General features: G+C 36.1%; 1 protein-coding gene across 1 annotated transcript in view; it reads left to right on the top strand.

Annotated features, from left to right (window-relative positions):
- LOC144636240 (anaphase-promoting complex subunit 1-like) overlaps positions 1 to 13,547 on the top strand; it is a 72,991-nt gene that overhangs the window by 2,018 nt on the left and 57,426 nt on the right. Inside the window, exons 2-15 of the mRNA XM_078495399.1 lie at positions 36 to 89; positions 712 to 868; positions 4,295 to 4,389; positions 5,664 to 5,743; positions 5,991 to 6,061; positions 6,966 to 7,096; positions 7,979 to 8,240; positions 9,119 to 9,278; positions 10,036 to 10,134; positions 10,750 to 10,834; positions 11,056 to 11,121; positions 12,410 to 12,484; positions 12,794 to 12,845; positions 12,976 to 13,064. Of these exons, the coding sequence (XP_078351525.1) occupies positions 36 to 89; positions 712 to 868; positions 4,295 to 4,389; positions 5,664 to 5,743; positions 5,991 to 6,061; positions 6,966 to 7,096; positions 7,979 to 8,240; positions 9,119 to 9,278; positions 10,036 to 10,134; positions 10,750 to 10,834; positions 11,056 to 11,121; positions 12,410 to 12,484; positions 12,794 to 12,845; positions 12,976 to 13,064 (1,476 nt within the window). The remainder of the gene's footprint in view (positions 1 to 35; positions 90 to 711; positions 869 to 4,294; positions 4,390 to 5,663; positions 5,744 to 5,990; positions 6,062 to 6,965; positions 7,097 to 7,978; positions 8,241 to 9,118; positions 9,279 to 10,035; positions 10,135 to 10,749; positions 10,835 to 11,055; positions 11,122 to 12,409; positions 12,485 to 12,793; positions 12,846 to 12,975; positions 13,065 to 13,547) is intronic.

Below are 13,547 nucleotides of genomic sequence, written 5' to 3'. Positions count from 1 at the left end.
AATTTCATGTATCAAATAAACTTGTAATTTTCCAGACTTACAAATGGAAGTTGCAGTCATTAAGAGAAGACCCAGAATGCCACGAAGAGGTACATATTGTAATAAATACACCTAATGATTATATCATCTGTTGTTACAGAAAATATTGTGTGGATACATTGTGGTTCAATTTTATCCAAGTTCAGATTTTATTTTCCTTTGTTTTAAACTCATTCACATACATTTCCATACCCCAAAACAAAGGAAAATAAAATTTGTACAAAGGATAAAATTGAACCATGTGCAACAGATACATGTACATACAGTACATACATATATTTTGTGAGTTTTGCAGTGTTTTTCTGTTCTCCACTGGCAAGGGAAAATGAATAAAGGGCTTTATTATTCCACTACATACAGAAACTGGAGAAAGTGCCAACCTTTTGAGCCTCTCGTCACAGTGTTAAAGCCAATGCAGAGGTTATACCTGTGTTTTTTTGTGGCACTGACTTTTGATGTCTCGCCGCATTCCAAGGACATTCATAAATGTAAACTTACCATGATCTTTATTTGAACTTTTTTGTCTTGCATTTCATTTCTGATTTTTAAGATTAAGTTTATGCAATCAGGCCCAGTCAGAGTTGACTTTTGAATTCCAGAAAGGCTGAATTTAAATATCCTTAGTTGGTCATTATTTACATGTTTATTTTTTTTTCTCTTTGACCTTTTTAGTTATTTATGCAAAACAATACTGTTGTTTGGAGTATTGGCAAGTCACAGAGGGTCAGAACAGTGAAGAAATGTTACACGGCCAAGTCTCCAGTGTTGGATTGTTTGTGGTGTACATTTCATCTTCCTTCTGGACATCCTGGCAGAGAACAGGACAAAGGTACATACATGTATAACTCGTTGATAAAATGAAATATGTGACGTACACTATGCAGTGTGTATTGTAGTGATCTGGTCAGTCAGACTCTCTTCAAAAATCAAAGTACAATTCACAAATTAAAGATGATTTCCAGTCGGTACAGCACAATCTCTGCCTGCAATGTTTATGTAAGTCTCACATGAACAAATGTTTACCAGCAAAAAATTTGAAAATTCCAGGGCAAACTAACCTTTTACTTCATCATAAACACCACATGTCCTTGCAAAACAAGGAGTAGAAGAACCTCAATGCTATTCCAATCCAACGTTTCAGCTCATCGAACATTCCTGAATGAAACGACACAAAATGGTGGATAAGAAACTTCATGTACGCTATTACCAAAGTGTAACAAAAATGAAAACAGGTTTGGGTTAATAAACAGCAAGCTTGTGGAAAGAGATTTGCTGAAAATGCAGGTTAATATGTCATGTAAGGATCGTGAAATGTCCTCAAAAATTTTAATGAGCATTCCACGGTTTTACATTAACTAGCAAGATAATTTCATTTCCTAATGCCAAGAAATATTGTTTTACTACAAATGATAGAGCCCAACAATTGAAAAAAGTTAATTTATTTGGTAAACTTGAAGAAGAATTCACATAGTGTAACGTCCATTACAATTTTTGTAACGTCCATGACATTACATTTTTAGTCTCCAAGAAAAACTGTGAAAGATAATGGAGGTGAAAACAAAATTTTCAGTTAACACAATCATTAAACTACATTGACATGGAGAAGATATTTTGAAAATGCTTGAAAGTTCACAGGAATTTTAAAGTAATGCTAATGCACTAAATTACGTGGTTGATTTTTATGTAACGTCCATGAGAGTCGTTTTTCTCAATTACTCTGGCACAAATAAGTCAACTGGAAAAAAAGAAATTTTATTATAATCAAATTAACACACTAAGGTGCACAGACTTGTACATCAATGAAAAGTTTTAAAACTTGTTTTCATCCTTAGACAATGCAAGTTTAAAGTTCTAAAAATTAGTCTGAATTGTAACGTCCATGACATGGAATTGCCCATGTATAACTCGTTGATAAAATGAAATATGTGATGTACACTATGCAGTGTGTATTGTAGTGATCTGGTCAGTCAGACTCTCTTCAAAAATCAAATTACAATTCACAAATTAAAGATGATTTCCAGTCGGTACAGCACAATCTCTGCCTGCAATGTTTATGTAAGTCTCACATGAACAAATGTTTACCAGCAAAAAATTTGAAAATTCCAGGGCAAACTAACCTTTTACTTCATCATAAGCACCACATGTCCTTGCAAAACAAGGAGTAGAAGAACCTCGATGCTATTCCAATCCAACGTTTCAGCTCATCGAACATTCCTGAATGAAATGACACAAAATGGTGGATAAGAAACTTCATGTACGCTATTACCAAAGTGTAACAAAAATGAAAACAAACCCAGACACTGCGCAGTATGGACTGGAAATCAGCTTTAAAGTTTTTGGTCATTTAGCATTGTTGTACCTGGCACAGACTTAGAACATGACGTTTTCTTGTCATTTTCATGTAGCGCTTAATAAATAAAAAAAATACAGCCATAAATTGCAACTGTTCAAAATATTTTAATTAAGGGCCCACTGACGTATATTTTTGGATCGTATGCTAGGGGCATTTATGGTTATGTAACTTTAACAAGTTTTCTCGTTTAGGAGTTGTTGACTCTTTTACTCAGTCCGGAACGCAAATATGACGTCATATTTTCAAGGAGGCAAGCGTGGCCGAGTGGTATGGCGCTGGTGTTGTAATCCGGAGGTCACCGGTTCGAGGCCTGCCCTTGCCACTAGCTGGATTTGTTTCTCGGTTGTCCCGAGTTCAAATCCTCGACCACGCTTTGTATATAGCCAACTGGTCTGCCTCCTGCCAGTTGGGATTTTTAACCCTGTTATGTTCATTTATAAAAAAAATATTTGTTTCCTCTGTTTCAGTGGCATGCCTGTAAACTAGCTATCTCATTGAGATATGAAGCTAAGTGCATGACCACTATAAACACATATTTATTTATTTTTTTTTTTTTTATTGAGCCATGCCCATGATCACGTGACCAATAAAGAAAAAGTCTAAATTTTTTGACGTTTTGCATGTTATCTGAAAATTGTTCATTGTGTCGTGAACTTAATTAATTTTTGCATCTTGCTAAGCATGGATTTCTTTTCATTATGAAAGATAAATGTTTTAGAGAGATTTAAAATATTGATTTCTCCATAGTATTTTTTTAAAAAATTATTTTAACAAATGAATGCTTACTTATATTCGCAACCCAGGTAGGAGAAATGCAAAATCGAAAAATAGTAAATCAAATTAGAGAGCGCCTGGTTTTTAGATTTTTTCTGCACACCGGAAGTCATTTTATTAGCGCACGCGCAATCAATCTGACCATAGATCTGTGCGCGCGCTAGTTGTGCGCGTAAGTTTTTGAGTTTCTTTGCATGTCGGAAAACTGCCTCGTCTAGAGTCAAGTTAATCTCACTAATTCTCAGATGAGAGGTCAATAATAAGTCAGGTAGTTATTTTTCGATAGTTTCTTATTGTTTCATCTTATTTAGCGAGTTTGAAAAAGTGCTTGAAAGGAAAATGTTTTTCACATCTGACGCGTACAAGGAGTCTATACACGCAATACAGCGCGCGCCCTTGAACTTCATACCAAGTGGCGCTATACAGTGTATTTACTGAGACTCTCACACGATCTTTTGTGCAACAATTTTCGCGAATACGTTTTTCTGCAACTCTAATTGAACAATTTACGACATTTTTTATCAAATTTGCCGCCACTTTAGTGAGTTCTCCCGTTGGTTTCTGATTGTCTGCCAAAATGCTTACGTCATTCACCTGCAGTGATTTTTCTCTTCCTTAGCAACGCGCAAGAAATATGTCTGTGGGCCCTTAAAGGCCCTTTTAAAAGTCTAAATGACAGATTTCCATACCCTTTGGTATGCCTAGACTTGTGAAATCCCTACCCTTTTATATACCTGAAGCCTGAAAAAGGTACAAAAATTTCTGCATTATACTGACTTGAACAAAACTACACAGGTCAAAAACTAGCGAAAAAAACCGCACCATGTTAGAATTAATTTTATCGCTAAAAATATTTTATCAGAATATTAAGCATCACAAAACTAAACAAAGAAAAGAAAATAGAGTTGAAAATACCATGTGTAGCATTAGATTTTTGACAGACTTTGAGGTATTTGGAAATGTTAAAATACACTCTCTTGAGTGCTTCTTATATAAAAATCTACACTTATTAAGATCAGATATACAAACCAACTTTATGGTTCTGATTTGTTTTGTTTAATCAAATTAATTTATTAGCGATTTGAGAAGTATGAATAAAACTGTTGCATGTTTCAATTATTCTTTTAGGTGAACCGTTACACAGCCTTTGTGTAGTTCAGAATGACTGCATTGATGTTCTGACTAAAGATGGTGCTTTGTTCACTATAACTCTCCCATTTCCAGTAAGTATCAAAAAAACTGATTAAAACATTTCTCTCTTTGTGTGCTTAATTTTCCTTGGTTGGGTAGCATCTCTCGCAGGTCTCATGAATTCCCTTTGATAGAACAACGGAACAAACAACAGGAACAATGCCTCTAGCCCCCACAAAATATTACAAACACTAGAGGACTGGTCAGTAGAATTAGAAGCTTGTGAGAGCTGCTACTCTACTATTCTTCACCCGCTCGAAAGGTGTCTGAGATTGCACCCAGGACATTCCACTGTGATAATGTAGCTCTACACACTCAGATGCCACACCAGGGCTGTCATTAAGGGCCGTAACCCGTAACACCTGTTACGGCTGAGTTGACTCAATGTTACGGGTGAAGATGTCGATTTGTGTTATGTTACACTTGCATACAGAACGAAATGCTACGGGTAAAAACTTAAATGTGACGACTGCTTGAAAACTTAGTGACAGCCCTGCCATACTGTCTAGGATTGGTTGTTGCTCAGTTTGGAATCTCCTTGTATACAAGCTACAGCAAATCAGGGACACTGTAGGGATAATAATTAGAGCTACATGTATGTTATCAGCTTTCAGACCTGTCAAATCTCAGGTGTCTTTTGGTAAGTGGAAGAATAACCCAGTGAAGAGAGCTAGCTGTCTTGATGACTTAGGCAAAAAATTATTATGCAGTACACAAGTGAACTTATTTTATTTTCTTCTTACTCGTCACAGTTCTGTAACAGTTGTGGGTTGATTTTAAAAATTTGAGACTTAGTATACATATATACAGCTTTATTTGACCCTCCTTAATTACATTGTCAGTGCATTGTCATGCAGACAGTTGAAAAGATTAGAAAAAATCATCTACTGTACTACAGCATCTGTAACTTGGAGACATTGTTTTGATGTACATTTAAATTCTCCAAACTAACATTAGAAGAAGTCCACTACCACTAGTATGGAGAATTGATTTTTCGAGTTTGAGAAGTCACTGTTGAATTTTCTCTGACACTAGGCAATTGTTAGTGTAAGTGCCAATACCCCTAGGCAATGTATGAAAAAAACTATTGCGCTGCAGTATTTTTGCAATCATTACAAAAAGTAATAAATTCTAACTGGATTTTACTTCCTGCAATGCTTGCTGCATGGACAGCGTTGGAAGACATGTTCGTTTTATGGTATGTAACAGTAGGCACTTTTTTGTGCGTCGTGGGATGCAACAAAATCAGTTGAAAAAAAAAATTCTCTTGTGTAACAGTGTCTTAAGGTATATTTAAATGTTTTAGGTAAAACAGGTAGTTTCTTTACAAGAGGGATTGTTACTTGAGAGGACAACAGAACCAGGAGAAATGGTGGGCCAGAAAAGGTAAGACAATTTATTTTAATATTAAAGAAAGTTCAGTGCTTTATTACATTAACAGGAAATGAAAACTTTGTGCATCAAAGACATGTACTACATGCAGGTATTTTAAAGATGTGCAGTGTGGCTAAGATCTGAAACAGCTTGAGACTTGAGTTAGCCAACTAAATTTTTTCTCCTTTCAAGTTATAAAAAAAAACTGTCATGAAGTATGTGTTACAAACTAATTGAAAATTGTTTCTTTCCATTCCAGGGATGTCCCCACAATGTTTAGTGTTCTCCATCCTTTGGATGAACCAAGGCCAATCATATCTAAAGTGCAAGGTAAAATTCAGAGAAACTCTTTGATTCAAGGAAAAGATAGATCTTGCTTCTACCTATGCAGGGGTTTCAGCTGATTCCTATGACCAGAGTAACTGACAACATAATTATAGTCAAGTAGCTGGTGGATCTCCAGTGGTCGTCAGCTTGTTTTAAAAACCCTGCCTATGACTGTTCTGGTAAGCAAGGGTTCCTTGGTATGTGATGTGAGAAATCCTGTGGATGGATGGATGGATGGATGGATAATCTTTATTTAAAAACACGGTCAAATTCATCAGCTACAATACAACAATCTAATTATGAATATATATATACAAGAAAGAGGGGAAATATAAAAATATATGTACAAAAATAAAAAGCTGCTTTCCTTTTTTAAATTGCCCAAGGGACTCTGCTTGTCTTACGTTATTGGGAAGACTGTTCCACAAGATGGTGCCACTGTACGTAAAGCTGTTTTTGTAAGGTGGCCAGATCTGCCTGTCAATTTCACCAAGAACTGGCAACATGTCTCTGCAGCTAGAAACTTTGCTGAATATGTGTAGAATCCTGGTTGGCAAAAATTTTTCCAAGCCTGATATCATTATACAGTAAATCTCAGCACTCGAGATCTTATGCATGTAGATCTCATCCAAATCTTTCTCTGTGCCTACTTCTTGGCAAGATCTTGTTACACTTGATGAGATTTAAAATTAAGGCACCTTGCAGAGCTTGAGAAAAATCTCACTAAGATCTTGTATATCTTTAGTCAGTGATTTGTACCAAGATCTTAACCAATCTGATTGAGATCTTGTAAAAATGTTGCAGGCAAGGCTAATGCTTAGCTAGTAGTGAGTGTCGGTGACATGCATGCCAATGTCAAAAACCCTTGTGTCCATAAGTTAAAGGTCACTTTTGTTTGTTTTGACAGGAAAAATATCCAAAATTTGTGACCCAACAGTTAGTGTGGTGTTTACATGTAGTGATCCTCCACTGGTTATGACATATGACTTCGTCATCGGCTTGCACTCAGTATGGCATGTTACCAAAGCAAAAGCTGAGGTAAGTACCCGTACAGTGTACAGTGGAACCTCCAGTACAGTGTACAGTGGAACCTCCAGTGTACATGTACAGTGGAACCTCGATTTAAAGAACCTCTATATAACGAAGTCCTCGATATAACGAACAATATTTTTCGTCCCAGTAATAGCAAAATATATGGAAAAGAACCTTGCCCCTTCGTTATATCGAGGTTCCACTGTATATACATTATTTTCATAAAACTGTTAACCATATGAAGTAAATAGTGACCAGATTTAAGCGCTGGTTGGGATCACTGTGTTGTTTTGTTGGGGAAGGCACTTCTGCTGTTCCTCCCAATAACTTGTAAACTCTGAAGTTCAAAACCCAACTTACAAGTAATAATTATTGCCTATTTTTGCTACCTTCAATCATAATCATGGCAACAGCCAATGAACATAAAAAAAAAACAGATTAAAACAAACAAAATGGATCAAACTCTATCAATAACAACTGACAGAGGTGACCTTTTGAACCGGTTGAAGAGAGGTTGACTTAAATGATTGACAGCAGCAAAAGACGTATTTGGTGTTTGGGAGGTGATCCATGGATTTGAATCCCGTCCCACCCCATCATAAGCGACCTTTAGATTTGACTACGAATACGAGATTGAGTAAGAGTACGACTTTGGAATTTCGAGACAATTGTAACCCGGAACTACATGTGTAACTCTTTCCTACTGCTAAATAACAGATAAATAAACGTTAAGGATAAGATTGGTGTGATAAGTGATTATAGAGGCACACAAATTTGGTTTGAAAACTCATACTCGTACTCAATGTTGTACTCGTAATCCAATCTAAAGGTCCTTATTAATACATTAAATCAGCTCATGTTCATTTGAATGTCTGATTGTTTCTGTAGGATTGTCCAGAGTCTCCAACACATCTAGACCACCCAGCAGAGTTGCATTTTAGTAACATTCTTCATCATCCTACTCCATTGCTATCTGCCGGTGCACATTCTCGCCTGTCCGTGGCCACTCCTACACAGTCCTTTTCTCCCTTTAGATCTTTTACACCCACCTCAGCCATTAGAGCCCATGTACAGTCTCCTGCTCCAACCCGCTTGTTATCACCAGCACTGCATCATCTTTCTCTAAACAGGACTATGTCGCCTGCAATTGGTGAGTGATAGGGCCATGTTTGGTGGTTACATGTATGCTAAAGCAATCCTCCAAGTTAATTTCTTTTCCTCAGTAACCATTTGGCCACCAACTGCTCAAGTTTGGTCCCCAGTGAAAAATTTTAGTTTCTAAATTAGGCTCACGCTTTGAATCTTTCTCAGTTTTAGTCACCAGGCTGGCAACTTCAGGTTCAATTTAGTCGCCAGCTCCAAAATTTTAGTCGCCATGGTGACTAAAATAGTATTAACTTGGAGGGTTGTTGAAGCCTGTGGGCGTCAAGTGGTATGTATGGCCAACTTCATCGAACTTTCTGCCAAAGAGTGACTGATTTTTATTGTCCAGGCATGAATACAATTACCGCTTGGGAAACTTTCTTTTCAGTTTGATGTCATACAGTGATGCCATGCCAGTAATAAACCCTCTCTCAAATTGGCCAAAACAAATAATTACATGTACGAGAAGTGGGATCCCAGCTAAAAAATAGTTGCTGTGCTGTTTCCTCTAACCATAAGCCAGGGCATGTTTGTCATCTTGATGGAAATAACAACTGAATGGGATAATACAAGTTTATTTGTCAGGCTTTTAACATATAACATAGGTCATGCGAACAACCAGTACAGAAAATTTTTTTCTCTTTTTCTTTCCGCGGCCCGCGTAGTATATCCCAGGTACATTGTGAACATCTGCTATTTATACATACTTAAGTACATGTAGTATAAAGGGGTACTGTGTTCATACCAGCTGACAATAATATCATTTTTCATTTTTTTTCTCAAATGTGAACTTTATGTTTTTATAGATTAAGCTTACAAAGGTCTGTGTGGGGCATACAGTATGTTTAATACTGAATATTGATTAGGTAGTTTATTTCCACACAGATTCTCCCTTAGGAATAGGCCTGAGATCTCCTCTGGCCTTCTGCTCTCCGCCTACACCCTGCTGTTCAAGCAGAGAGGAATCATCTTGGGACAGCTTTCAACCCCTGCTGCCAGAAGTGTGTCTCAGTCAGGTTTGGCAAGAAACACAAATCGCTGTCAGGTAATCCTTAATGTTTCATTTGTTTGTTTGTTACAGTGCTGCATGCGGTACATTGCCACTTGATAATTGCTTAATGTTTGACATTTTGACATCTTTTTAAAAAAATTCTAATGGTTTTCTTTTGAACTGGCCAATAAAAGTGCAAGAACGGTGAGAGGCGGAGTAGTCAAGTTGCACCTTTGCTCTATGAATATTGCCAACTTTTTCTCTATCTTTTCCTCTATCGCATTTTTGTTGGTCAGTTAAAACAGAAGCAATCAGAAAGGTTTCAAAAAGATGTCACAATGTTGGAAAAATTAACCAAAAACTTTATCAAGTGACGATGGTATGCACTGTAATGAGGATTCTTTTCATTTGAATAGTGGCCCTTAGAGATCTAACCAAACAAATTCAGTAATAAAAAATAAAGGAACACTGTTTATCATTAACACGATTAAATTTTGAAACTTTGGAAGATACCGATTATATAATGATGTGTCAACCCAGTTGTACTCCTTGTACACTGTACAAAGAAACAAGTTCATGCACACAGATTTGTTTAATATTAACTTTGTGCTAAGGACACTCATTATGTTTAGTAAATCAGAAGTTGGAGTGGCATTGGAACAATAGCCTGTGATAGATGTACATGTAATCACTTAAATGTGGCACAAATCCATGGGCATTAGCAATAAGTTACTTCCCCTTTCATTTCTGTAAGGGTCGAGGTTGTTTTAATTCGTGTTTACTGATCACCTGCCAACTTGTTTGGTACTAGATATGGTACCAAAGGGAAAGCTTCAAAAGTATTCCTTACACAAGACAAGTTTGGTGTTACCTTTCTTTGCTATGTTCTGGGGCAACTGGATAGATTAAGGTAATGTTTTTAATCTAATTGTCACTTAATATAACTTTAATGTCATTTTACTCACTATGAGCGTCTGTATTCCCATTGGCTGACACTTCAAGCATACAGCAAAATTTTTAAGTTTAGTGCATGTTGGATGATCAGGTCTGAGACAATTGTTATCAAAGCAGAACACGTACAAAGAGCATGTCTTGGATATATTAGAAAAAGTGTATTCATTTCCAGGTTAAATCCTTTTCTGACCTAGACTTATCTGCTTCAACCTGAAAATGGCTTTAAATAACTTGAATTCCTAATAGATTGTTATCTTCAGGTTGAAAGAGATTTCCCTGGCTGGAAATGGATTTCGCCTGAAAACGAATTTCACCTGCAACGTACCCAATATTTGTTCTTTAAATCATGCAAATTCTCAGATGAAGGTGAACCAGATCAACAAAGTCTAGTCATCCTTTTCCTTGAAAAGTGACATTAGCACTGTGTTTAACATGTCGATAATTAAAAGCTTGTTCATATACAAGGTTTTGTCATTAAAAGTATATGGTACTTGTATAGTTACTTACATGTGTACTGTGTTTGAATTGAAATCATTACTTAACTGTTTGTTGCATCTGTCTTGTGTCACAGAGGAGTACAAATTACCCAAGAGGATGACTGTCTAGAATTTAGTAAAACATTTGAAATACCTGCTAAAGATGCTGCCCCACTGAAGGTACGGTTACATGTAACATTAGTGCTGTAGCTCAAGATCACCATCTTGTTTGCTTGGCTTTCTTTTACTTAAAAATTTTAACTTTACAAAGTTCTACAAAGGTTAATTTTTCTTGCATATAGTCGTTAAAAATTAATGAAAGAGGGATCACCTTTTTTAATCACCTCATGAATTTTGAAATATCTGAAGTCATACTTATGAACAGAGTTCTTATTTTCTAGAAATTAAACATGATGCTTGTGTTGGAGCCAAATGGTACGCTAGTTATGTACAGTGGAATAGTTAAGGTAATGATGGCATAATTATTTTGCTACCTTACGATTTAATAATTATAAGAAGAGGGCCCAAGTTGACTGCTAAGTAGGTGGCATTAAAGCTATAACACAGGTAAAGGAATGAGAATTGAGATTGAGATGCACAGTATTTAAGCTTTCTTTTTTGTAAAAAGAACATTAAACCATCCTGGATTTTACCACAGAAATTCCCAAGTCCAAGGTGATTACAGTCAGTACAGTAATGATAGCCTGAACAGGCAAGAGACAGCACAAAACAGAATTTCTTTGTTATCTGTTTTCTCCAGGTTGTCATGACTCTGCACTTGCAATTAGTGGACAATGGCTAGATAAAGTCATTGAATTGATAATTGGGAAAATGACATTTATTGGGTGCTAAAAATAAAGTTTGGCAATATGTTGCCAGGGACAACATTTTTAAAATAGACCTGTGTATTTTGATGTCAGCGAGTCCTTAGAATATATTTATACCTTATATATACTGATGAACTGTCAGAGGGGAATTTTAAGCCTCTGCTAACCTTTTTTTTTTTTTTTTTTTTTTTTTTTTTTTTTTTTTTTTTTTTTTTTTTTTTTTTTTTTTTTTTTTTTTTTTTTTTTTTTTTTATTTTTTTAAATATTTTTCTTTTTAAAATTTTTATTGTAAGCGCCTGAGCCTGCAATAATTTATCGTTTTAAATAAAGTGATTCGTTCATTCATATGGATTTGCCTATGGGCTAGCAAAGGTGAGAAATCGACATTGATCTGGTTTCTTGGTTCTGTATGGACTACTGAAGACTTGATAGGGTAGTAATAAGGGATGCATATCCCTGGATGCTTTTACTGGGAGAACGTTGTGGTTTCATGCTGTTTCGTGCGCCCAGCCTGCAACAGTGGATGGTGGCAAGTTAATGCCAACCCAGGAAATAATGTGCACACTTAGAGCTGGAAATTCTGGTCCTTATACCGTTTGGTCTTTTCAATACACCTGCAACTTTTCAGTGTTTCATGGAGAGACGTTTAGGTAGTGCCAGTGGCAGTTGACATTTACAAAATCAGAAAAACTTTTGGGGGTAAAATGGACTACATACTGCACAATTCACCTAAAGTGAAATATTAGGAAATCAGTTTGGAGAAGGTCGAGTTGATAGTTGACACCTTGTCAAGTCCAGTCCTAGCTTAAAGCTAGCCCAAATCGTAACACATTAACCATCAAAAAAAATATGGCACTGCATAGTGCACTGTAGAAAAATGTAGTGACTGGAACTGTTTTCTTTTCTGTTTTTCCTCTCCAACCTTCAGGGTCGTCAAATACATTTACCAATATTTCCCATCATTAAAGTGGATGAATTGTCACAATTTAATACACATGAAAAGGTAAGTAGATATTCCATTGATATTTGGTGTTTTAGTGCCATTTTCTTTTTCTAGTGCAAATACATTTAGTCCTAGTTAGAAAGGGAGGAAGCTCTGCAATGCCTTAGGTGGGCTCAGGTCTGCTACTGGGTCACTGGTTAAATGAAACACATCAGACCAGAAATAAATCATTGTAAAATAATTTCCTTGTTGTAGTAGGTCTGGTCTGGTATGGTCTCTAGTAGGTTTGGATTACACATAGTCAGGACCTTATCTTAACTCATTTATTTGACATGTTTCTTTATGAAAATCTTATCCTATTTCCTGCAGCTTTTGTCATTTCCATCCCTTCAACTGAACAAGAATGATGTGGAAATGGAAGGTAAATAATGAAAAATTTACCCAATTGTCTCTGCCTATTTATGATGCAGGACAAATTTTTTATTAGGCACTTTTTTACATGTATACAACAACACATTTATGACTCATGCCTGGCATGTTTAAAATTGCAGATTTGGCAGTTAAACAATCTAACACAAAGTCACTACAAGAGATTAAAGTCACATCTCTCAGAGATTCAGTATCTGCCACCTGTAATCTGGTAAGGAAGCATCTACAACAAGTTTTAAGTTCTAACGTTTATGAAAAACTGTTAAAAAATGGTGATAATAGTTGCATGATTGGTGCAGCCAAACAAATGGAATATATTGCAAGGAAACTGAGTTGACCTCTTGAACCTAGTTTAGCCCATACATACTGGATCGATTTCTTCTACCAGTAACTTGGTAATTGAACATAGTCAAACTCACAAAAGCAAATGTTTGACAACTGAATGTGTTCAATTGTTGATTTCTGAACATAGCTGGACCCAACCCACACATTTTTATCACTTAGTTTGGTATTCAAACTTGCAAATTTAAGTAATAGTTTGAGAACAACATTCAATTGCATGGCCTTGTACTACTGACATGTACCAAACACTCAAATGGCATTACTGTAAAAGTTGTAAAACAATCTGACACTTGAATTCCTGGATGGTGTCAAGTGCTAGAGCTACCAACTTAGTAATGAAGCTATGTAAACT

This window comes from Oculina patagonica, chromosome 13, assembly GCF_052425735.1.
Source record: "Oculina patagonica isolate OP01 chromosome 13, crgOcupat, whole genome shotgun sequence".
NCBI lineage: Eukaryota > Metazoa > Cnidaria > Anthozoa > Scleractinia > Oculinidae > Oculina > Oculina patagonica.
The sequence above is the reverse complement of the archived record's forward strand: the minus strand, read 5'-3'. Positions and strand labels throughout refer to the sequence as shown.